This window comes from Mastigoproctus giganteus, chromosome 3, assembly GCF_048544385.1.
Source record: "Mastigoproctus giganteus isolate SK-2022 chromosome 3, ASM4854438v1, whole genome shotgun sequence".
NCBI lineage: Eukaryota > Metazoa > Arthropoda > Arachnida > Uropygi > Thelyphonidae > Mastigoproctus > Mastigoproctus giganteus.
Window position 1 is genome coordinate 80,450,174 of NC_143577.1, and position 27,540 is coordinate 80,477,713.

Sequence of the window (27,540 nt, forward strand, 5' to 3'; positions counted from 1 at the left end):
TATTGATGCAAGAAAGCAAGCTTATGCAGCATCAGCCAAAAAAAAAACACTCCCATTTCACCCCTCCATTTGTTCCAAATACCTGTCCAGCTCATCCTTAAATTTATTTAGGCTATCAACTTCCACAGCAAGGGATGAAGTCTGGTCCACCAACCAACTACCCGCTGGCTAAAGGTAAACTTCCGCACATCTATCCTGCATCTGTCTTTCCTCAATTTGAATTTATGCTCTCTCAGGCAGATTATTCTGAGCAAGAGGAAGAATCCCATCAGCATTGAGCATGCTCAAACCATTCAAGGTTTTATACACTTCAATCAGATCACCTCATAGGTGCCTAGTCTCCAGACACTGTAATTTGCAAAGCTTAAGCCTTTCTTTGTAAGAGCAACCCTTTGTTCCATTCACTTGTTACCCTTCTCTTGTACTTGTTCCAACAGCTCTACATCCTTAAAATGAGTTTGGAATAGTGTTGCTTCCATTCTGCTTGGGAGATGGAATTGTTTTTTATTTGATCATTTGTATCTAGTTGTAATTTCTTAAATTTTGAAACCTCTTCTCTGTGGGTCTGTGATATCACTTTCTAAGGATTTAATAGATTTATCCCAGTCATCTCGTTGGATTCTTCTGAAGGTATGTTATCTTACAAAGGAAAATGCAGGCAAACAAAGGCAAATAATCGACACATCACTGAAACATTTGCAACATTATCATCATTAAATAATTGATCCTTTTGGAGAAAATTAATTATACGAGTACTGCAAATTTTAATATATCAGTGCATGATCTACTTGAACGTAGTATTGCATTTTATGATTGTTTTTCTTTATTTATAAATACACATTTTTTGCAATTTGTGCTAAGTTAAGCCACTTGATTCTCTCACGTGCATGCACAGACGTTGAGGTTAGTTTTCTGACTTCTGCCCAAAGCTTTTTATATTTTATGTGTAGATGTAGGTCTTTAGTTTGTAGGAACTGTTTATAGGCCTTTTTTTTCCCCTCATTGATTGTTTGTTTCAATTCTTCATTCCAAGTACTTAGTCAGTTTATTTTTTATTGGTTTATATCCAAGCTTTCTTCAGCAGCTCACAGAATTGATTTTTTTCATGTTTGACCAAATTTCCTCAACATTATCACTCTCATCTGATTTGAGTTTATCTTTCAATTGACTTTCATACAGGAATTTAGTGCTTTCATCTTCCAACAAATGTATTTTTAATTTCTTAGTAGTTTTTGTTAGTATTTTCTTATTTTTATTAAGATAATTTCTTTTTATTTTGAAAGTACTTTCTAGTAGGTAGTGATCACTGTCAATTTCACTGCCTCTGAATACCCGTGTCTCCAATTTTATTTGAATTTTCATTAATGATAATATAACCTATTATAGACTTAGTGTTGCTTGCTTCCCATGTGAATTTATGGATATTCTTATCTGAAAAAGTAGTTGTAATTTTATGCAGAAGTCTATCAAGTGTCTTTCATTATTGTTGACCATGGTTCATCTTCTGATCCTATACATTTGTCTATTGATTGAGCACCAACTCTTGCATTAAATTCTCCTGCTAGTATAAGGTATTCATTTTTGGTAGTTTGGTCTATGATCTCTTGTAATTCGTCATAAAATAATTTTTACAGTTTCATCAATGTTGCCTTCTACCGGTGCATAGATACCAATGATTATTATTGTATACGATAGAATTTTTAGTCTTAATTTCAATATTCTGGGTGCTGTCCAAGAGTAGTCTAATATTTTGTTTTTCCATTCTTTCCTTATTATAACAGCAACCCCCGATGATGCCCATATGTATGCCTGAGTATATCATTATGAAGTTACCTATTTCTTTGGATCCTATGTTCTGCTTTTTTGTTTTGGTAATGACTGCTATGTCAATATTTCTATTCCATGGTCAGTTCATCCAATTTATGATTTATTCCCCTAACGTTCCAAGTTGCTACTTTAATGCCCTTAATTGTAGTCCTATATCTGTTGCCTAGGTTGTTATCCTTGAGATCTGTCCAGTTTTTTTCTTTTGAGCTTATTTCCAGTATTTGGAATGTCCCCCGGACAGGTTACCAGCCTTTCGCGTGGTAAGTCTAATGTAGTGTGTTTAGGGTCAGATGGCACCAGGAGCTTTCCCCCCCCCCATCTCTGTGTAGTATACCTTGTAGGTGTACCAGTTGACTGGAAATTCCAGAGATTTAAAAGTGTATGGACTCTGTATATGTGTAATGTCATGTACAGTTGTTCTTCTGGTCCTTTAGCTGCCAGACCCCTGCTGAGGCCTGATGTTGCCCCACTTTCTGCCCCATGGAGGTAGATCAGGTACCCAGTAGTATGTAGTTCAATCTGGCAGGTCCTGCCACCTAATTTCCTGGGATTTCAGTGGCTAGGACCTAAAAAAAAAAAAAAAAAATTGCGTTGCGGGGATGTGCTAAATAGGTGGGTGAAGGAGAAGGCCAAATAAGTGGGTGAAGTTGATTTTAGTTTGTTAAATTTTTGTTTGTGTGGGTCGTACACTTGGTTACAGAAAGTGTGTGTGAAGACTGGGGGAATAGACAGAAGTATGGAGCATAGGGAAGACAACTCCAGTTTACAGTGGGGTATGCCTCTGCCCCACCAGAGGGAAAAGAGGGGTGGTGGGAGGGGGATGAGACAGAAAAAGTCTTCTCCCCCACTGGGAAAAGGGGGCTGGCCCAGATTGCCAATAGGGAGTGGATGCAAAGAGGCTGCAGTCCAGGTGCCGAGGCAACAGGGTTGTGCCATCCAGGAACCTAGGAGTTCCAGTGAGGGTGTTTCCATCCAAGGTTTTGGTCTAGGTTTTGGATTCCAGTTTTGGCCAGTGGTTTGTCCTTGTCAGTGGTGGCTCCTTCCATAGATTGGCAAGTAGGGAATCCAGACAAACAGCCAGGATTTGGATGTAGGCCCAATTGCTGTCCATGTAGGTCATGTCATTTATTGGGGTCATGTACAGTTGTTCTTCTGGTCCTTTAGCTGCCAGACCCCTGCTGAGGCCTCTCAGCAGGGGTCTGGCAGCTAAAGAGGACAAGACATTGATCCTCTCATGGGATCAATGTCTTGTTCATGTGTCAATATTTAGAAGTGAGGTTTAGTCACAGCTGATTGGTGCAGCTTTTTCTTGGTGCGTCAGGTTGTTGTGGTAGTAGTGAAATTAGAGGTGGTCTCTGATGTTCATTCTTGTGGCATATGTTCTTTTGGGTTTATTGTGCTTCTGTTCACTTAGTTCGTAGGCTACCACCGACTCTGTGGGGTTTCAGTATGTATAGAAGCCGTTTTATCCTGGTTGTTCTGGGTTTGGTGGCATAGGTAGTCTGTCTTGCAAATAAGCACTGTGCAAAGTTAGTGAGGGCATTGTAGGTTGCCTCGTCTTCTAGTAGGTAGTGCTCTTGGTTTTTAGGGTTGAAGCGGACTCGTGTGATGAGATTACCCCGAAGGTCTTCGTACAACTTCCACTCATGCAGCAGGTCGAGGGAGGCACATGCTGGGTTATCTGTTAGTCCAAGGAGGTTTAGCTTATAGCGGATGGCTTCATGTACAGTGAGAAGGTAGGTGACATGGAAACCAGGGCAGAGCCATGACATATTTTGGGTATACCTACCCTTTGCAAGTTCGGGAGGAATCTTCGAATGACGTCCCCTTTGGCAGAGTTCGTCCAGTGCTGTTGCCAGATTGTTGTTAAGTATGTTTGCAGCCTGTCCTCGGCTTTACGATTGTTTGCCATGTCTGTGGTGTGGACCAGGAAGGTTGTGGCTTTACCATGCTTGAGTTGTTGAAGTATGCCAATGAGAGTCACCTCAAGATCAAGAGGGAGAGTGCCTGTAATCACTTGTAGTGCATGGGTGGAGATTGTGTTGCAGGCTCTGGTGAGGGTCAGTAAGATGGGTCTATGTATGATATCTAGATGTCTGCGGTTTACCGCGGTTGAGGCTTTATGGAACAAGCATCTGAGGTGTATGCGATTGCTGGAATAATGGCTGTTTTGTAAAGGATCACTAGGGTGCACCTTTTAAGGCTCCAGTTGCGATGTGCGACTCTTTCAAGCATGGCGACGTAGTTCTTTATCTTAGCCTGTTTGTATTTTAGGTGCGGGGTGAAAGACAGGTTTCAAACCAGGATAACTCCCAGGTATTTTAATTCAGTGGCTAACTTGATTGTTCTATTGTGGATCCTTATTTGCAGAGGTCTGGTTGGGGTTAGGTAGCCCTTCGGTAAAATTAATTGAGTCTTGGTGGCTGATATGGTGAGTCTGCCTTTCCCCTCATTCCTGCAGTGTATTTAATGCTGGGTTCACATGAATTTCCAGTTGGGCTCTTGAACCTGCAGTTAAAGCTGGGGAGAGGTCGTCTGCATAGGCTAATGCTTGTATGCCCCCTAAGTCAAGGGACAGGAACTCGTTCAGTACATAGTTCCACAGGAGGGGGCCTAATACTAAGCCCAGGGGGCAGTCTTGGCGTACTTGTCGGTTTACCTTGCAGTAAGGGGCCTATATCAGGATCAGTTTGTTCGTTAGGTAGCTTCTTATGCAGCCGTATAGATTTCATGGCAGTAGGGCTACCCAGAGTCTTGCGATTACATTGGCCACCAGGTGGCATTGAACGCCCCTGCAAAATCTATAGAGATGAGGAAAAAGTATTTTTGTCGGCAGCTCTCTGTCATGTTAAGGATACATTCCAGTGCATTGAGGGTTGATTTTTTCTGGTTTAAAGCCAAATTGTTTGTTTGCTGTTAAGCTAGCTGTGAGGTAGTGTGATTCAATCCTCTGTCTAAGCAGCTGCTCCAGTACTTTGCTGAGCACAGACAGGAGGGCTATTGGCCGATAGGAGTCCGGCTTGTGCTGTGGTTTTGATGGGTTTTTGAGGATGAATTTAATGTTTTCCACCTTTAGTCCGTAGGGAACCAGCCTGAGTGGAGACAATGGTCCAGGAGCAGATTTGGGGTGTACTCAGCCACTTTCCTTACTAGTTCTGGCTCGAGCATATCTAGTCCTGGGGATTTCCTGTTTCTTATCTTGTTAATGGCAATTTGGAGTTCTTAGTGGGTGAAGGGCTCCTCCGTCCTGGGGCATTTGTATGCATCGTGGCCTGGCATAGCAGTTGCTGTTCAGGAGTGTTGCTCTTCTATGGATACAAAAGTGGCATCTAGTATGTTGTTTACAGTGTCGTGCCAGTTGTTGGTCATGGTACCCTAGGGGGTGATAGTGGAGGGGTTTACCTCCCCCTTTGCAGCTTATTTGTTGTTATCTGATAGCTGATACTCCATGGGTCAGAGTTGCCCACCGTAGAGACCAGGTGCTCCAAGGACAGCTTCTGCTGCTGCCAGATCATCGCATTATAGGTGTTCCTGACCTCCCTGTACTATTGCCCGAGTGGTTCCACCTTGGGGGGGGGGCAGGTCTGTCTGGCTCTTTGGAAGACGCATCTCTTCTGGTTCATTTCTCTTCTTAGCAGGTCGAGTTCGGGGCTGCCACCTTATAGGCTCTAGACAGGTACAGCATCTCCTCTGTATGTAATAGGACCGTTATACCACTGTGACTTAGCCGTGAGAGCCTCGTCTGTACAAATGGGTCAGTTTGTCAAGAGAAGGTGAGGTTGACATTTGGGTAGGAGAGGTTATGGAATGCATGTCTCTACCCCTTGAAAACCCATTTTTTTTTTTTTTATACATAATTGAAAATATTTTAAGAAAAATTGTTAAACAACTTAGCTTTAGTTTAATAAAAACTTTGAAATTAAGAAAAATGAAATGTCATTCCAAAATTTTAGGTGGGAGTGTATTTCCCATTGCATATTTGTATCCAATAGCATATAATACTCATTCAAATTAATCTAGCTTTGGGAGATATACAGACAAATAGATTAACAATAGTCACAGGCAGAGATGGTAGTGATTTTTGCACTGCTTCTATTGGAATGAGCAGCAGCCTGGAAAGCAAGGTGCTGGAGATTAAAGACTGCTGTGAGTCATCACGGAACAAGTAAATACATGGGCTGTGTTAGGGTAACTATGAGTAAAAACAGGTACATATATACTTGCATGTACACCAATGTTAGGAGCATAGTCAATAAATTGGATGCACTGCTGGTCAGTACATCAAATACAGACATTGTTGGGATATCAGAGATTTGGTAGATGGTAGATATAAGGATGCAGAATTTGAATATGGGAAGTACGTGTACAGGAAGTAAAGACAGGATATGAAGGGGGAGGGTTACGCTCTTAGTTAAAAAGCACATAAAATCTAAGGTACTGGATCCAGTTGACATGGGTGGCCAGTGCAACATTGAGGCAGTTTGGTGTCACGTTGGCACACTGGTAAAGCAAAAATGAGAGTAGGAGTGTGTTACAGGCCTAATGACACTGTTGAGTATCACAAACGACCATACAGAAAAATAGAGGAGGCCAGTAAATCAGAATTTCTTATAATGAGGGATTTTAACTTTCCAGATATTGACTACAACTTGTGATTGGTCACTCACACATTAGCAAGACTTTTTGTGGATTTATTGGATGACTGTTTCTACAGCAGCATGTTAGAAAGGCAACAAGAGAGAGAGGAATACTCTTGATATGATTTCAGCATTGATTATTCATGCATTAAGAATCTGCAGATAAAACAAGCACTAGGTGGCAGTAATCACAGTGTATTCATATTGGACAAACAACTTGAGTAGTTGAGACCCGCTAAATTAGTATGTCTCGACTACTCAAGTTGTCTGTCCAACTGTCTAATAAAATTTCGAGACTTTAGGACCCCCACATTTTTTTACTCAGTGTATTCATATGGGATTTATTTAAAGATGTAACTAGTTACCCATCAGGGGTAAAGGGAAGGGTTTTTGCTTTTGTGAAGTTGAATACAGTGGTCTCAAACAGTTTTTAAATTCTATATAGTGGGATCAACTGATGATGTTACAGTCAGCAAATTCTAAATAGGAAGCATTCAAGGAATTAATCATAGTAGCTATTAGGCTTTTCATACAAACTAAGAAATACTGTTCAAGGTAATAAGCTTAAAAGGATGCTAGATGGACTAATGAGAATCATGGCAGTGAAGAAAAATGCATGGGATATAAATCATAAGGTAACACAGAAGCTGATGGTAGATATAAACTTGTCTGTTACCAAGTCACAAATGAGGTTAGGTAAACAAAGGCAGATAAAGGATGCAAAGAAAAACAGCAAATACTCCTTTATTTATCTAAACGCTAAAAGGAAGGGTATGAAACAAATTTGTCCACTTGATATAGATGGTTCCACTGTTAACCTTGTTCAGGTTACTGACAAACTGAATGAGTATTTTGCATCTACATCCACACATGAGGAATCTTTTAGGGAAATGGATGCCAGAAGCTTAGTAAACTCGACCAGGAAGCCAAATGATTTTGTAATAACTGAGTGGAAAGTAGAAAAATTGTTCAAGTTAAACGTAAGAAAGGCACTTGGCATGGATGGTATCAGTTCAGTTATATTAAGGGAGGCTACAAAGGAAGTAAACCCTTAGCCATAATTATGAGAGCAACCTTAGAATCAGGGTAGGTCCCTATGGATTGGAGGTGTGCGAATGTATTCCCAATTAATGAAGGGTCACATGAGTAATTACAGACCATTTAATTTAACTTCTTTTCCAGGGAAAATAATGGAGTCACTGGTTAAAGAAGTAATGCAGGATCATCTAGACAAGGCTGCAGTTATACTTCAGACACAGCATTGGTTTGTTAAGGGGAAATATTGTCTGACCTGTTTGATTGAATACTACAATGGATTTTGATATCATATACAGTTGGACCTCTCTATAATGAAATTTGCTTTAAAAAATTCGTTAAACAGAAATTTCCTTATAAAGAAATGACCTTTTCAACAATGAAAAATACTGTGATTCAACATTCAGAAATATAGTAAAAGATGGAAAATAAATCAGAAATAAGTAGGAATGAATAGATTTTCTAACATTTTAAAACAATTAATTTATCAATACATACATATTAAGAAATGACTACTTACATGATGTGCACAATATATTAGTACACTTTTAAGAATTATTTTGTAAAATATTTGATTCTTTTTTTTTGTGCATTGGATTTTACTGTACTTCATTCATAAATATATTTGCATTTGTTTAAACACTCAAATAATTTCTGGCACGTTTTCTTCACACTGAAGGCCTCTATGCAAAGTTTCAAATGCTTCCAACATTTCATGTCTGGAAGGTTTAATATTGCCCTTCGTTGCCGTCATTTTCATCCATCTCATCGTCGATATTGTCACTAGTTCTTTGAATACTCTCCAAAATGTTGGGGTCACTCGGATATTCAGCTACTATGACGTCGTTATCAACTAAAAATTCTTCAGGAACAATTTCCCCACTGATCAAACCTTTCGCTTGGAGTTTGTCCCAAGCCTGCCCCAATGTCTTGTAGCAGTTAATTCCTCTCATCGCTGTTAATTGATGTTTTAGCAAAACAATTCTTAACTGTTGTTTCCGTTACATCTTGACTCCACACTTTCACCAACTCCGTTATGCACATCCACAAATCTATAACAGAATGTATAGGTTGGTTAGTTTCTATTCTCAGTATAATTTTTTTTTAAGTGTGCACCTTCAGTAGTGCATTTTCAAATTCTTGATAGTGCATTGGTCTATTGGCTGCAGTTTAGACAAGGTATTCAGAGGAAAACGAGCTTAATATTTAGAGTGAAAGGATGGGTGAAATGGGAAGGGATTTTTTTTTTTTTTGGCTGGTGCTATTCTAGCTTGCTTTCTTGCTTCATATGCCTCGCTCAACTAATGCTAACTTGTACTCGTACTTATCAGGCTTTGCAGTGTTGCATCTTTATAGTGCCACTAAGTGCAGTTTTGTGGAACCCACTGTCACTGTATAACAAGCACACTGTTCACTAACACCTTCTTAATACTGTGAAGCACAAATTACCAATGAACAATATTTATTGCCTGCTGGCAGACACATGCTTGGAAATTCTGGAAAGGTGGTATCCTGCATAGTGGAACAAAAGTTAAAAAAGTAAATCACCTATTTGATGCCCTTCTCATGTAGTATCTGCCCTGCTATGCTTTGAGTTTCCCCAAGCTGTTAGTGTCAACCACCCATGGAGGTGGCTTTTCCAATAATTTACAACTCGTTGACTGAATGAAAACTTCTTAAAAATCCAGTCTAAACTGATTCTCCCCCCCCACCAAATTTGACTTTATAATCTATATTTCTGGAATCATTTCTAACAGTGAAAATTCTTACCTGCTGACATACTCCTCTTGCTGATGCTACCAGAAACCTAATGAGCATACAGGCAAGAGGTCTGCCAGCATTTAATTTATAGGTGAGGGATTAATTCCAATAGCCAATAAAATTGGCCAAGATTTTTATCCTCGATCCAGGGTTCTTGTCTAGTGGAATCTTGAGGTGACCTATGCTCTCCTGCTCTGGATATCAGGATTGGTTTGCAGGCTGGTTCTAGTATTCTGGAAGGGGTTGTATTAAAATAGCCAAAGAAGCAAAAAAAATTTGGTTTCTTCACCTTCAAAAGTTCAGCCTCCATAAAGCAGATCGTAAAACAACAGTCCAACAATCTCTGCAATCCTAGAGGATCTATCTTTAAAATAGACTGTAGGTATGGGGGTAAATATATAGGTGAATCATACAGATGTCTACAATGCAGAATAAAAGAGCACATAAAAAACGTAGAATATGGGAGAGTTTTAGAATTCCGACACAGCCCTCTATACTTTCTAGTGTGGTGACACTTGGGATTTCAAGAACACAAGAATCCTTTCTACAGATAGGCAGTACAACAGAAGGAAATTCAAAGAAGCTTTTCTCATAAAAATATTTGGACTCTCAGCCATCAATAGAAAATGGGGAGTCGAGTTCAACTTGCAGTGTTTTCATCTTTTTAAAAAGAAAATAGAAGAAGAAATGAGAAACCAAGGAAAGAAAATAGGCCACTTGTCCGGAGGAGTAAACCACAAATAACCTCTTCCTGACCACCAGAACCAGCCTGCAAACTAGCCCTGATGTGCAGAGTAGAGAGCAAAGATCACCTCAGGATTCCACTACACAAAAGCCCAGTTCTAGGACAGAAAACCAGAATAGGAGAGCAAAGGTCACCTCAGAAGTCCACTACACAAGAACCCTGGATCGAGGATAAAAATCCTGGCACAATGCTATTGGAATTAACCCCTCACCTATAAATTAACTGCTGGCAGGCCTCTTGGCTGTATGCACATCAGATTTCTGGGAGCTTCAGCAAGAGGAGTCTGTCAACAGGTAAGAATTTAATCTCTTTGTATTTTGTACCTAATTTAATATCTGGTTATATTGTAACAATAATCCAAACTTAGAATTGTTTATTTGCAAATTGTAATTGTAATATTCATAATATTGGTAATTGTATTCAAATAAGTAGCACTTTCTATTTTTGTCCCTGCAACAGTATGGCCTGATGATGGGGTATCCGTAAGATACCTGAAATGTTACCTTAATGCAGCGTTTCCCAAATTTTTTAGTCGTGGAACATTTTTCCTCTTGCAGTATATTTATGGAATAATTATGAAACAAGTTTAGCAGGAGCTAAAGAACTGTTTGTTAATATTCTATTACATACAGCGCACAGTGCATCAGGAGCATCTTTATTGCCAACACATGTAAAGCCGAAATTCAAATAACTGTCATCATACTTTTGTTTTTATCTTTTATTAGTTGGTTCCTTTTTTAACTTCAGATTTTTGGAGAACAAAAGGCTGCGATTGTTCATCCTCACCTTGAAGTGTGACAGTATTGTTTGTTTTCATCGACCACAGTTGCGATACTAGAAGTAATTGCTTCTTGTTTTTAAGTTATATTTTCAATCACAAATCCATGGTCATTTATTTTAATAATAATATTTTGAAATACTGGTAATTATTAGAGAGAGAGAGAGAGAGAGGTAGAAGGGAATCTCCAAGAAAGAGAAGAATGATGCTGTCCAGCTCAGGTCACCAGATGTGAGCCTCTGGGTTTGTGGGAGCTGAAAAATCCAACTCCACCTGACATCAGCTAACTACATCTGATTGAAATTCCTCCAGTCCATGACAGGACTCGAAACCAGACCTCTCCAATTGGGTTACAAGGAATGAAACCAATACCGTGTCATGGAAGATACACAGAATGTGGATAAGAATTTTCCACAATACTGTCCATGGGAAAAAAAGAACACTAATTTAAAAAATGCAGCAAATTAAGGCAACAAAAAAACAGAACAATCTGGTAGAAATTAGTATCCTGTTTTCTATAAGTCTTGGAGACTTGTCCCTATTTGTCTTTGCTAAAAAAGTTATTTTAGCATTTTATATATTCCATCTGGACCCTTGACATTACTGAATGTTTCTGGTTACAGTTTTTGAGTTTTAGTTATCATGAATGGTTGATCATAATCAAACATCCTAAAGAATGCTATTAGTCATATGTTCTTACTGCTATTACATCACAGAACGTAAAACAAAGGCATGTGCTATCTCCAGATGGAATTATGTCCTGCCCTTTCTTACTGAAGATTGAGGAAGGTGTTTGTCAGGTATCTGTTATTCATTTGTTCTAGTAACTGTATCTTAAATAGTCAGTACAGACAAAATGATCCAAGCGTGTTTTTTTTTTTTTTTTCTTCTTTGGCTTTTAGTCTGTTGTAATTGATAAGATTTAGTGTTATGGGATGTTTGTGAAGTAAGTTCTGCACACTTTATTCCTTCCTTGTTTGGCTTTATCATATGAATTATTCCACCAGTGGTAACATATTTGCATTTTACCTCTACTTTTTGCTTGGTTTTGTGTTCAGTAATGGTATCTAAAAGTTAAGTCTGAATGATCTAGTTGGTAAAGGATATGCATGCAGAGTTTTTTTTTTTTTTTTTTTTTTCTATCATGCTGTAACATTCTGTGCACAAGATGATGTTTGTAATTTGCAGAAAATCAGGAAATTACTATTGCCGAAAGGTCATTCAGTGCTGCACACCCTATGCATGGGGACAGAGTGGGAGAGCATAGAGAAATGTGATAACCGAGATGGATCCAGTCAGGAAATGTGGGCACAAGATCCAGTTTTAAGAAGGGTCAGATTTTCCTAGTCTAGTAAGGGATGACCGACACCTCTGTTTGAGTTGCTACAGATGTGTTTTTTTTTTTTTTTTGTGATGGAAGGATATATGCATTTAGGCAAAGTTACCTGTACTTTCTTTCTCACTTCTTACATTTTTCCCCCTTTCCTCCATAAATCGCATGCTTTAGAAAAGTAAGGCTAAGCTTCCCTACAATTAGAATGGCACTGAACTGATTTCAATATATTCTGTTTGTGTGCAGTTACTAGACCCACAGTTTGGGTAATAGCATTGCCTCTGCATGTTGCTTGAGAATAACCACATCCATAACCGCAATGTGCATACATTCCAAATCCCATAAGATGTTACATTTGCCAACCTGAGTATACACTGCAATACTGAGGTGGGCAAAACTGTTTATTAATAGATAACATGAAATTTTGTGTTTTAACTAGGCTATCATTTTTTTTATATCACAATTCATCTTGCTTTATAATCATGTATATTCTTGGACTATTTCTTCTGAAATATTAGCATTAGTAAAGTAACATGATGCAAGAAAGCAAGCTTATATAGCATCAGCCAAAAAAAAAAATCTAATTTCACCCCATCCACTCGCTCCAAATGTTTGTCTAGTTCTGACAGATGGAAGTTTGTTCCAGCAATCACCACATGCTGGCTAAAGGCAAACTTCCGTATATCTATCCTACAACTGTCTTTCTTCAATTTGAATTTATGCCCTCTCAGGCAATTATTCTGAGCAAGAGGAAGAATCCCATCAGCACTGAGCATGCTCAAACCATTCAAGGCTTTATACACCTCAATCAGGTCATCTTGCAGGTGCCTAGTCTCCAGACACTGTAATTTAGATCACTATACATTGGCATATTAGATCACTTCCAGAATTTAAAACAAATACACCAACCGTTTAATTATAATGGTTTAATACTAGAAACTAAAATGTACCAAACGATACTACACTATAAAGTGATATATGCAAAAGACTGATTTACAAAATAAATATACGACAAAACTTTAATATACAATAAAATATAAATAAAATACTTAAAATACAATAAAGATAAAAGCGATAAAACATTGACTGAAGCTTTCGGAGGCTTCCTCCTCCTTTATCAAGGAGGCTTTCCGCCTCCTCACCCATTATAGGTCAGCACAGACTGCCCAGCATAAAAACAGCGTGGCCAGGGCACTTTTGGGTAGGGTTAGGACGCATTGTAGCACCTCTGAGGAGAGAGAGAAAGAAATTGGGCGAGTTAGGGCGGATCTTATGAAATGTGGCCCCAGAGGGTCATTGATAAATATAATAGAGGCGTGGAGCCTAATCATGTAATACCGTCTGTTCCAGTCGCCACAGTTTATATTCCCTACTATCCGGGCTTGTCAGATCGAGTTTCAAGAATGCTACGTGACTTTCAGACACGCTGTGTGCAGCTTCCGGGTCGGAAGTTGCACACAGTGTTGTCACAGGTCAAAGACCCCATTCCTGGGGATTCCAGTAGTGGGGTCGTATATGAGATCGAATGCCCGGACTGTGGGGGAGACAGGACGGCGACTAAAAGACCGTCTGGGGGAGCACATGCGAGCTATACAGACCGCAGAGTTCAATAAGTCTGCCATTGCTGAGCATTATTGGGAGAAACATCATCAGGTCTCCCCGGTGAATGCAGTCATCCTTGACTGGGCGCATAGGTTCTGGGACCGTAAGTGGCTAGAGTTTGTGGATAGGCTCGTCTGAGAACAATAGTATGAATAGGGACAGGGGTGTTCGATTTCCCCCCCCTACTAGAAGCTGTGGTCCTGGCAAAAGAAGAGCATTTTATATTTCCTTGCTCCCGAGCCGCTTCCGGTTCTGGATCGTATGGAAGAAATAGCTCACAGCACACATGGTCAACCACGTGTGCTGTGAGCCTGTTACTTAAGGATATGTTGCTTAAACATCATTGTTGTTGAGAAAGGAGACGAAGCCTCCGAAAGCTTCAGTCAATGTTTTATCGCTTTTATCTTTATTGTATTTTAAGTATTTAATTTATATTTTATTGTATATTAAAGTTTCATCGTATATTTATTTTGTAAATCAGTCTTTTGCATATATCATTTTACAGTGTAGTATCGTTTGGTACATTTTAGTTTCTAGTATTAAACCATTATAATTAAACGGTTGGTGTATTTGTTTTAAATTCTGGATATGTACTCTCCCAACCTTAGAGGCCTTTTTGAAGATATATTAGATCACTATACATTGCTAGTTTTTTGTAGATGTCATTACCTCTGTGCATACTTCTGTATGCAAAAGTCTGCCAAAATAAAGTGTTCCGCAGTCTATTTGATTATTAATTTATGCCAGTATATTAATAACCGAAAAAAATGATGTTGAAAATTATAATGATACTTAAATATATGATATTACAAAATAATTTTGATATCATATATTTAAGTATATGATATCAAACTTTTTTAGTCATGCTACAGTGTGGTGTACACTACAAATATGCAAAATTTATTTATTTTATTTATTTTTTTAATTATTAATTATGATTTTTCACGGAACACTTGATCACATCTTATGGAACACAGTTTGGGAAATGCTGCTTTAATCTATAGTAGTTTAGGTGAATAGCTTAATAAACTATATTATTTCATGTGGTATTGAGTGGTAATATGTTTAGTAATAATCTTAATGGAAAACAACCATGTAATGTCCTTCCTTAACTATATCAAAAACCTTTCTCTTTACCATTGATGGTAATTATATCTTTAAGTAAACCTCATATCAGTATACTCTGATTACTGCCACCTAGTGGTTGTTTTATCTGCAGATTCTTAATGCATGAATAATCACTGCTGATAATCATAACAAGAGTATTACTCTCTGTTATTCCTCTCTAACGTGCCTCTGCTGTAGAAACAGTCATCAAATAAATTTACAAAAGTCATGCTAATGTGCAAGTGACCAATCCACAAGTTGTAGTCAATATCTGGAAAGTTAATATTCCCCATTACGAGACATTGTGATTTACTGACCTGCCCTATTTCTCTGTATAGTTGTTCATTATACTGAACAGAGTCATTAGGCCTATAACACACTCCTACTCTCATTTTTGCTTTCCCAGTTTTTTTTTTTTTTTTTTTTTTTGTTAGTTGTTGGTGCATTGGCTTCTGTGGCCATATTGTACTTCCCAAGGTTTTTGCATTTTCTACTCTGATCCAAGCCCGAGATGTGGATTCAAACCTGCGACCTTTGGGTTGCCAGGCAGGCACTTTTCTCACCCGGCTGGCCCGGTCAGCCTTTCCCAGTGTGCCAATGTCATACTAAAATTACTCAACCTTGCACTGGCCACCCATGTTGACTGGATGCACTGCCTTAGATTTTATGTACTTTTTAACTAAGAGCATAACTCTTCCCTCCTATCCTGTTTGGCCTTTCTGTACACAATTTACTTCCCATATTCAAATTTTGCATGACTTATATCTAAGTGACACCATGTCTCTGATATCCCAACAATGTCTGCATTTGATTTATTTGCCAGCACTTCAAATTCATCCAATTTATTAACTATGCTCCCAGCATTTGTGTACATGCAAGTATATATGTACCTGTTATTTCTCATAGTTATCGTAACATAGCTCCTGTATTTACTTGTTCCATTATGACTCCAGCAATTCTTGAAATCTGTAATACCTTGCTTTTCAGGGTTATGTTCATTCCAATAGCAGTGCAAGAATTACTTACACTTCTGTCTGCACCTGGTGTGAGGAAAGTCTTAGATAACTCAGGTGATGTTGCTGATGAAGTGAATATGTATTTTGCATTGGTCTTCACTAATGAAACACTCTTATGCTGAGGAGAGACTGTACGAGTGAGGCTGAACCATATGAAATTAGTGATTTAAAAATAGCAGATGACTGTTTATTTGAAAAACTTGAGACTAAAGGTAAGCAGGTTATTACGAGTAAAGCTCGTAATAACCTAGTAATTTTGAGTAAGGTGGCTAGAGAGTGTATTGAACTATTCATGTTAATCTTTGCATTTGGAAGAGATCCCTTTAAATTAGAGAAGTGCCAACATATCACTGATGTGTAAATATGAATCTAAGGTGAAGTTGGTAACTACAACCCAGTTAATTTGAATTAAGGTAAGGAAAACCTTTGTGGCAATGATTAAGAGTGCAATCCAGGGACATTTAGATAGAGATGGCATTCTGAAGGATACACAGCATGGTTTTGTTTAGGGAAAATCATGTTTAACTAACCTAGAAAGCTATTTTGACAGTTATTTGTGAGCTAGATGTAGGGAAAATTGCAATAGCTTATTTGGATTTTAGCAAGGCATTTGACTCAGTCCCTCATGAGAGCTTACTGTATAAGCTGAAAACATATTGGGATTACTGGAAAGATTCTAAGATGGATTTGAAGGGTGGCTGGGGATTGTGATTAATGGATATTCTTGAGATTGTTGTAACACAGAAGTGGAGTCTCCCCCAATGATTGGTTCTTGCACTATTGATGTTTCTGATTTTCATAAATGACATCAATGAAGGGATAAAGGGTGTGATGTCAAAATTTGCAGACTACTTAAAGATTGGGAGAGTCTTTAATGATTAGTGCCAATTAGCATTCCTTCAGAATGACTTGAACATGTTTCAAAAATGGTCAGAAAAATAGCAGCCATGTTTTAACACAGCAAAATGCAGTGTTTTATACTTGGGGAATAGCAACCCCAAAATAACTTATTCACTTGGCAGGAACAAGTTAAAAACATTAGAGGAAGAAAGGTATGTGGAAGTTATGATATGGGCAGATATGAAGTTTTTTGAGCTGTGTGAACAGGTGGCCAGGAAAGCCCATCGTGTCCAATCATTGATTTATTGAATATTATCCTGTAGAGATAGTGGAAGTCATCCATTACAAGGCAATTGTAAGACCAAATTTGGAATATTGCATCCTAGTATGGAGACCATCAAAAAAAAAGATATTGAGCTTCTTGTAAGGATCCAAAGATGGCAAACTTGCATGGTGAGATCTGCAAAATGGCAACTGTATGAGGACAGATTCAGATTTGTAGGCTATAGAGCCCAGCAACCAGGTCCCAACTAAGGTGCCTGGTTGCCGGGCTCTATAGTGAACAAGTCTGAATCTTTCCGTGTATGGTTGCCATTTTGCAGATCTCACCATGTAGGTTGGTCATCTTTGGACCCTTACAAGAAGCTCAGTCTTTTTTTTTTTTCAAATGAGGTCTTCATACTTGGATGCAATATTCCAAATGTGGTCTTACAATTGCCTTGTGGTAGGATTATGACTTCCCTATCTGAGAGGAGTTAGTGAAATGAATGAGTGCAGAATTTTCAATGTTATAAGGAATTCCAGAACCAGGGGTCATAAATTCAAATTACAGGGAAAGAGGTTTAGACTAGATTCTAGGAAATATTCTTTTAGCCAGTGAGTTGTTGATTAATGGAAAAGTTGCCTTTGTAGATGGTTAGGGTGATATTTGAAGAAATTCAAAGGTACCAAATAGTTATCTACATTAATTAGGTCCCTCCTATTTGTATTTTCATAATGATGTATTATTGGTGTTTGTATTATTTGCATAATGATGCAAATAATATGCATTATTTGCATAATTTGTATTTTCTTATATATATATATATATATATATATATATATTATTATTATTTTTTTTTTTTGTGGTACAGCAAAAGTGTATAGCTTTCTTGCACTATTATGTTGCAACTTTAAGGCTACTAGTATGTTGTAATCTCTCAGACCACAAGACATTAAATTTCTTGCTTGTGCTTACTTGTGGTCATGAGCATATTAGTATTTAACACATTTTGTTTTATGTAGTTAATTTTTAAATTTGTAAATAATATTTTCTTAGGTGCATTACCTTTTCTTTCATTTTTTTAATGAACTTTTAATATTTAATCATTGAAATTTTGATAATTTCAGAATGTTTAATTTTTTTTTGTGTTTTCTATAACATTTTCTGTTTAAAAAAAAAGCAAAATTAAGTAATTTTTATGGAAAATGGCAGTGGAGAAATGACAAACTTACATATTATTGCATTGCTTTATGTAGTTTAAAATATATTCCTATTGTGCAGAACACAAGCATCAGATGAAAAATGATGTTGGAACAAAAATGACACTACTAGTTAAGGGCCAAACTTAAATAGTAAAATAATTTGGATGCCTTGTAATTTCCAGTACAAGTAAAAAATTTTTGCAAACATTTTTATTTCATACACAGTGAATGATAAATTTATTTTTCATATTTATATGCTACATTATTAAACAGTTCCATATAAATAATATTTTAATGAATTGTGTTGTTAAAAGCTAATTTTTAATAATTATGATTTCAGGGACAATTTCTAGACCATAAAGGAGTTTCAAATGACAACCACTTTGGAAAATTTGAATCCAATATTCAACCATTTACTGTTTTTGAAGATGTTGATGACAAAGAAAATGTTAAAGGTGCATATGCTAATTTTCCAAATGATAAAAAGAAAATATGTGACCAGGGAAATAAAGAGAACATTCATATACAGGAAAACAAAGAGATAATCTGTACTCAAGAACAAACTAAAGAAAATATTTTTATACCAGAAAATGTGTATCGTTTGCCAGTATATGATGGACATCAAAGAAAGGCTCTGACATCTCTTTCCAAACCACTCCATTATATTGATGAAGATAATGATGATAAATCATCAGGTAATCTTTTTGCATTTTAATATACATTAAATCTTTTGATTTAATGGATTTTCAGAAATAACAGGTGCAATCTGTCAGATGAGAGTTGTATCTGTATGGAACTTAGTGGTTTAACTGCCTCTAAAACAAATTTAACTTTAAGCTAATGGCTGGTCTTGCTTCCATTTATCAATATAATATTTAATAATTAGAAAAACCAAAATACTGTATGAAGCATTTCTGTTCTCTTTTATGACTGCTGATGTTGTTGAAATGCCTTACCTAAGTCATGTTTATAGTTTACACTGTTAGAAGAGACTGTAAACAAGTCCAAATTCAAATACTGTGGGAAAGTTAATTATTTAGAGGGAAATTGTGTATGGGATGAGAAGTTTTACCCTTGTGTGAGCAAAATTTGCTTACTTGGCAATACTTGGCAAATCTGCCCATCTTTTCTTTGGTCTTCCTCTGTCTCTTTTTCCTTTTGCTCTATATGTATAAGCTAAGTTAGGGAATCTATTATCTTCCATTCTTTCTACATTTTTTTCCTTCTTTGTCTATATTCTATAAATTTGCCATTGAGTAAATCTTTAATGGAGTATTGTTTTATAATTTCCATCAAATGCTGTAGTTTGAAACTTCACATCTCTGGTTTTTTTATATAATGGTATCAAAGAATACTTTTGGGCAGTGAAAAGGAAGCATGAAAACTAAACACTTTTGATAAATTAAAGTTTCAGAGTGTGAAAGTTTTTTCAAGATTTATAAAATCCAGATTCTCTGGATTTTGGAGTCAAAAGAAGGTACATAGGATTAACATGCCACATCCCAACTTGAAATAGAGGTTTGATCTCTAAGAATTAATGGAGGTTGGGGTTTAGCTTAATTTTAGTCTTGTATGTCATAATTTCTTTGAACAGAACAGGATTTGTATTCAGTTTATTAATTTTAGTGATAGGGCAGGAAACATCTCTGTGAACACACATATTTAACAGGGTTAGAGATGGACTCACTTTTTACAAAGGCCAGTATAATGAAAATTGCAGGATTTAAAAAAAATATATTTTGCAAATAAGAAGGAAACTCTGCAAGTGAGTCTTCAAGTCTTATGTTTGCCAAACTTTCTCTTAATGCTGCACTAATGCCAAGATGAGAAATTTCTGTATGAGAAATTTTGTGGCTTGTGTTGAAGCCATTCATGCACCACCACCACCATCTTCATTCCTTTATCTGACAAGAAGTGATGCCCTTTTAGTGGCTATAAAAGTTAATAATAATCATATGGAAGTAAGTCTGGTTAATATGGAGGTTGGGGTAATATCTCAAACTTCATCTCTTGTGTCTGGTTAACTGTAGAAAAGATAGTGTGAGGATGGGTGTTATGATGATATATAGACAAACACGTGTGGACAGCAAACCATGACACATAATGTCTCAGAATTGTTCCTTTGTGATCTCAAGATATATAACATGATCTAACCCAGCAGTTCCCAACCCTGGAACACTTTAACAAACTCCCAGGGGTTTGCAAAAGGGTTTGCGCTAAAAATTCTATAATGGCATCTACTTAGATTTACATAGGTATATTATTGTAAACTACAAAATATAACTAATAATAAACAAAGTAAAATCAAATTAAAGAAATAGTAAAGAATTGCCAAAGAAAGAAACCACATTTTTCACAATTTCTTATTAGTTTACTATCTTACAGTATATCATGTTAAATAAATGTTTTCCATACTAAATATTTTTATTTATTATTTATTTTTTGATTCTCAAGGACTGTTATGTACAGGTACTTTTTTTTTTTTTTTTTTTTTAGATAGTACTTAGTACCATGCATAGGTTGAAAAGTTGAAAGAAGACTTGTTGACATTAGACTTGAACTTCTGTTGATTGTAATTTTCAGGAAATACATAAGAAGGAACGTTGTTTCAGAAAACTGAAATTGAATGAATAAATGAGAAAGAAGTAAAGTTGGTTCTGTGAGTTTGAACTTGGACAGTAAAAGGATGTTGACTGGTTGTGGCATGTGTTCGGATTGCTTTAAAAGAGAGAGAGAGCGGGAATTATAGAAGCCAATTCAGAAGAACAGTGCCCGTGGAAGTATCTATAGAAAGGTCTACGAGACAGAGTGGAGAGACTCTGTTGGAGATAACTGTTGCATGGTAGCACAGTGGTATCATCACCGTCCTCCCCACACCGGGTGGAAAAGGCCCAGGTTCGAATTCCGTCACTGATGCGAGGAATTTTAATGGGCTTTTTTAACTCCGTGGCTGATTTAGTTTGTTTCAGACAATAAATATATGGGTAGATGTAATCATTTACGGGTGACCCTAATATCATAATCCCCCCCCCCCTTTGTTAGAGATGAGACATTAATTAACCTAACTGCTCTCTTTTTGAATGGTATCTAGAAGCCTGAGAGGTTTTGAGGGCACTGCCCCAGATGTGGGAATAATATTACGTGGTAGGCTGGATTTGAAACTTCTACAGAGTCAACAACAGTTTCGAAGAAAAGTTAACGCCAAGAGAAAAAAGAGAAAACCAAGGTGGTTTTTTTTTTTTTTTTTTTTTTTTAGATGCAGAGGAAGCAATATTTGTCATGTGCGTTATGCCAGGAGAGATCAGGGTAATTCCCAAGATCTTGCCTAGAAATCAAAGCGTCATCAAAGATAAACATAGGAGCAGAAGAATCCTTTTTGCGAGATATAAACAGGACTGAGTTTTAGAAGGATTGAAATTAAGTTATCTTTGCCCCACTGGATATCAGCATTTAAGGAAATGGTAGTGAATATTCGAGAAGTTGAAGCTGTTTGAGCAAGGCAAGGTCTCTCAAACTGGAAGGTGGAATGCAATGTGCTATCATAGGCAAAACTATGGATAGGATTTCTGGTCAATGGAAGGTCATTAATATACAATAGGAAAAGAGTGGGAGAAAGAACTGAATCTTGGGGAACACCAGCATTAGTGGAGAAGTTAGAAGACAGAGATCTGTCTACCCATCACCTTCAGTGAGTGATCACAGAGAAAACTGGATACTCAATTACAAAAAACAGTTGGCAAACCATAAGATGGAAGCTTGTTTAGAAGACCTTTATGCCAAACACGATTGAAATCCTTTGAGATGTCAAGAGCAATTGCTTGTGTTTCACCCAACTTTTCCATTGAATTTGTCCATAAATAGGTAACATAAGCCAGAATATCACCAGTGATTCGACACTGGCGGAATCCATACTGGGGATCGTTGATCAGACAGAATGTTTCTAGATAATTTAAGGGTTGGCGATTAATTAATTTCTCCATTACTTTAGAAAAAGTAAAAGTAATTGCAATGGGACGATAATTGGATGGGAGGGATTTGTCACTGCTTTTTTTAGCAACTGGCTGGATATGAGCTAATTTCCAAGCAGAAAGAAAAACACCTTTGGAATAAGAAAGTGAAAAAAGGCGGCAAAGAACAGACGTAAGTTCAGGAACACAGGTTTTGAGAATAAGTGGAGAAATACTGTCAGGACCTGGAGCTTTCTTAGCATCAGGTTCATCAAAATCCTTCTGACATCCTTTTGAACGAAGACCACAAGAGGCATTGAATGGAGTGTACTGGGAATGGTTTGATGTGATTTACCAAGATCATCAATACATGGGTTGGAAGAAAAATAGGATGCCAGCAGGTCAGCTTTATCTTTGGCTGAAGAGAACCATCTGGCTTTGACAGAAGTGGGAACAGAGATGGACAAAAATTGCAGCTAATAGTTTTGGCAAGAGACCAGAATGGTTGCTACCATTGGACAAGTTTTCTACTCTTGTCTAGCCTGTCTGAAATTGTTTTGACTGATTAATAACTGCTTCACAAATCAAAAATGATACTTAATAATAAAAATTATTATTATTATGCTATGTCGCTTATAAAAACGTAGTAATATTTTGTAATGAAAATTCAGAAATATTATACGATTTCAGAGAATATAGGCTTAGTGGTTTGCCTTAAAAATATTACGTTGAAAGGGGGTTTGCAATAAAAAATATTATCTTGAAAGGGGTTTGTGAGTCAATAAAGGCTGGGAACTGCTGATCTAACCTAACCTGAGTAACACTTTCCAGGCTGACATTTGGGTGTGGACTTTTTTGTTAGAGGTGAGCCTGAACTCTAAACTTGCACATTTGCAGAAAAATCCTTTTTTCAAAATATGACAGAACTCAATTTTAGAAGAATTGGAATTGAAAATTGAAAGTGGGGCAAAGGTAACTAAGTTACCTTTTCTCCACTGCTGATTTATCCAGAATTCAGCATTTAAGGAATTGGTAGTGGATATTTGAGAAGTTTAAGCTGTTTGTGCAGGACAAGTTTTATCAAACTGGAAGGTGGAATGCAATGTTCTGTTATTAGTAAAACTATGGATAGGATTTCCAGTTAATAGAAGAAAGTCATTAATATATAAGAGGAAAAAAAGAACTGAACTTTGAACACCAGCATTAGTGGAGAAGTTAGAAGACAGAGAGCCATCTACCATCACCTGCAGTGAGTGATGCCCCTGTACGTGGTGAGGGGACCTCCCAGTGACGCTGCTGGACTTCCAGACTAGCATCACTGGGATCCAACGCCCACAGCCCAGGTTCCAGGCTTACATCAATGGAATCCGGCGTGTTTGCCGTGCGCTGCGACCCGTGGAAATTCGGAAAGGGGGATCCTGGTGGTTGAGGGGCCCAGCTTCAATACACCACTTTGGCCCCTGCTTCGACAGGACGGGTGGTCCTGGAAGGCCCGGCTAGGATCAATCGGCTAGTAGGCTCGCCTGCGAGGGTCAACCGTGTCAATGCCACGCCCCTACCCTCATGGTCCGAGGGACAGGATTCAGGCTGGCGGCGGTGCGGGTATAGTGTCTGGGTAGCCCTGGCGTCCCACTCCCGAGCGCATTTATTGCATGCCGGGTAGTGGGCATCCCTTTGGGCTCCGTGGTGGGTGGGGAGCCCGGCCACTGAACCATATAAAAAACTTCATGAATCCTGAGAAACTTACTTCTTCAGGGGCCCCAACCCAGTCCCTATCTGAAAATACAGACACTGACAGCAATATTGCTTCAAAGAGGCAGCGGACTGAATTACCATCAGGTCCTATCCCGCGGTTTTTAATCATGCACTCCACCAATGAAAAACCGATTGGAAAAATGTCACCTTTCTTTATACAGAAAGGGTTAGATGGGTTAGTAGGTTCACCCAAATCAGTTAAGAGGCTCCGCTCTGGAGACCTCTTAATTGAAACTAAAAATGACAGGCAATCTGAACATCTACTCCGAGTAACATCAATCGGAGGAATCCCTATAACGGTGACACCACACAGAACACTCAATTCATCGAGAGGTGTCATTTCGGAGTGGGACCTTCTTGACGTCACCGAGGAGGAAATCTGCTCCGAATTAAAACCACAGGGAGTCATTGCCGTCAAGAGAATCACTGCGCGAAGGGATGGAAAAATAGTTAAAACCAGGAGCGTTATCCTGACTTTTAACTCTCCTAAACCTCCTGACGAGATCAAAGCTGGATACATTAATTGTTCAGTGCGTCCATACATTCCGAACCCTTTACGGTGTTTTAAATGCCAGAAGTATGGACACTCTCAAATGGCCTGCCGTGGAGTCCTTGCATGCGCACGATGCGGTGCAGAGGACCACGAAACAACAGCATGTTCAGCCGCAAAACCCACCTGTATTAACTGTGAGGGCGAACATCCGGCCTACTCACGAGCATGCCAGAGGTGGAAAGAAGAAAAGAAATTCAACGGCTGAAGGCAGAGCTAAATATATCATACCAGGAGGCAAGGAAATCGGTCAAACCCCTGAATATCAACAGACCTACCTATGCCCAGAAGGTAGCAGGGAGATGTTCCGTCGGAACTCAGACGGACATGACCATTCCTCCAAAGGAGTCTTTCACTCCTATCGCGCGGTATCTCTTAAGTTCGCAAAAACCTACACAGAAGGACCAATCAGCTGCCACTCCTATATCGGTACCTCCTAATGCTCCACAATTAACAAAGGTAATTACGAAAGAAAAGAATAAGAAAGGGGAAGTCCCCCCTAGTTCCCAAGAAAAGATGGATGTCGAGCAAAAGGAGGTACCCGAAGAATCAGTCTTGGAACTCTTTGCGGAGGAAGACATGGACACGGGACAGCGTCCATTCTTCCCCGAAAAAGATAAATCCAAGACTGATAAAAGTAAGCCCTCAGCACCTCGGAAGCTGCCTGATGGACCCACCAAGCCAAAATAATGGCTAAATTCCTACAATGGAATTGTCGTGGATTCCAGCAAAATATGGACGACATCAAGGCCCTCCTGCAAAAGCACGAGCCAGTTTGCTTTTGCTTGCAGGAGACATATCTAAAGGCAAATGATGATCCCACCATGCACAACATCACATTTTTTCGAAAGGATAGAATTGCGGATGGCCCTGTACATGGGGGAGTGGCTATCCTTGTGGGTAACCAGACCCCAGTGCAGCCTTTGCTAATTACAACCAGCATAGAGGCTGTTGCAATTTGCCTTTCAGTGGGATTTCTATTAACTGTGTGCTCCATTTATTTGCCACCTGGGACTGACATCCCCCAGGCAGACCTTGATGATCTCCTTACGCAGCTGCCTCCCCCTTTCTTACTTCTCGGGGATTTTAACGGACATAACACCCTGTAGGGTAGTGCTAACATCAACGGAAGGGGACGAGTCATTGAGCGTATGCTGAATGACAATGACCTTTCCCTTCTAAATACTGGAACAAACACCTTTCACATGCCTACCCGTACCTTTTCTGCCATTGATCTCTCTATCTGCTCCCCTTCTCTACTCCCTTCACTCACTTGGGAAGTGGAGGAGAATCCATACGGAAGCGATCACTTCCCTGTGATAACCTTGTTACACAGTGGGAGACCATGTCTTCCTTTTAGGTTACCACGGTGGAAGATTGATCAGGCTGACTGGACTGCCTTCCAACAACAGGCAAATTTCGATCTTAGCACAGTCAGTCAAGAGTCTATCAATGACGCAGTAAAGTACATCACAGAAATCATCGTCCAAGCAGCTGCTAACGCTGTCCCAAAAACATCAGCCCGGTTTCCACCATTTCCCAAACCTTGGTGGAATTCACAATGCACAGCAGCAAAAAAGGCTCAAAACAAAGCGTGGGGGATATTTCGTCGATATCCTACCACGAACAACCTTATAGCCTTCAAACGTGCACGAGCCAAAGCACGCTACATCCGTCGTCAGAGTCAAAAGGAATCATGGATCCGTTTTACATCATCTATTAACCAGTCTACCAACTCTAAGGTAGTCTGGGATAAAATCCGGAAAATGAAGGGAAAATATACCTCCCAACCTTCTGCAATCCTAGATTATAATGGATGCGCTATTGCAGATCCAACTGCAATAGCCAATGCTCTTGGGGAAACATTCTCTAACATCTCTGCAACATCTTCGTATTCCCCAGAGTTCCTGGTCCTGAAATATAAAATCGAAAAACAGGCACTTAACTTTAAAACTAAGGGCATTTATCCCTACAATGGGGATTTCACTATTCTGGAATTGAAAAGAGCCCTCGCTCTTTCCAAAGCAAGTGCCGTTGGACCAGATGGCATCCATTATGAAATGATTAAACATCTTTCACCAAAATCTATGGATTGTCTGCTCCTTCTGTATAACAGAATCTTTACTGAAGGGCAGTTTCCGGACTCCTGGCGAAAGGCAATCGTTCTTGCCTTTCCTAAGCCAGGAAAGGATCCAAAAGTCACCACCAATTATCGTCCTATTGCTCTGACTAGCTGTCTGTGCAAAATCCTGGAGAGAATGGTTAATTCTCGTTTAATTTGGTATCTCGAAACAAATGACCTTCTCTCCAACATCCAGTGCGGCTTCCGAAGGAACCGGTCCACTTTGGACCATCTTATTAGACTGGAAGCATCCATCCGGGATGCTTTCCTAAAACGCGAACACTTGGTGTCGGTGTTCTTTGACATGGAGAAAGCGTATGACACAACTTGGAGATTTGGCATTTTAAACGATTTACATAGCCTAGGCCTAAGAGGGCATCTGCCCTTTTTTATTCAAAATTTTTTAGCCAATCGATCTTTCCAAGTTCGTATGGGATCCTCACTCTCTCGCTCCTTTAGCCAAGAGGAGGGAGTACCACAAGGATCAGTATTAAGTGTCACGTTTTTTGCCATCAAAATAAATTCCATCACAGAACAACTTCCTCCAACTGTAAACAGTGCCCTCTATGTTGATGACTTTAGCATTTTTTGCCAGTCGTGCAACATGAGGGTTATTGAAAGACAACTGCAGAAAGCCATTGATAGTCTGAATTCCTGGGCACTCGCTAATGGCTTCAGGTTCTTGCCGGAGAAGACCGTTTGCGTACACTTTTGTCGCAAGCGTAATCTTCATCCTGAACCTGAATTAAGGCTCGGACAAAATGCTATTCCAGTAGCAGCGAACACAAAATTCTTGGGACTCATATTCGATAAAAAACTAACTTTTTTGGATCATATTCGTCAACTCCGCACAAAGTGCACACGTGGGCTTAATATTCTCCGCTCGCTCTCCTCTACATCTTGGGGAGCAGACCGATGTACCATTCTTTGGCTTTACCGTGCACTTGTGCGATCCAAACTAGACTATGGGTCTCAGGTATATTCCTCAGCCCGAGACAGTGTCCTGCGGTGGCTGGACCCC

General features: G+C 38.8%; 1 protein-coding gene across 1 annotated transcript in view; it reads left to right on the top strand.

Moving 5' to 3' along the window:
* Positions 1 to 27,540, top strand: part of LOC150088107 (cyclin-A2-like) — a 106,708-nt gene that overhangs the window by 20,437 nt on the left and 58,731 nt on the right. The window contains exon 2 of the mRNA XM_090370023.1: positions 18,486 to 18,840. Coding sequence (XP_090226149.1) covers positions 18,486 to 18,840 — 355 coding nt within the window. The remainder of the gene's footprint in view (positions 1 to 18,485; positions 18,841 to 27,540) is intronic.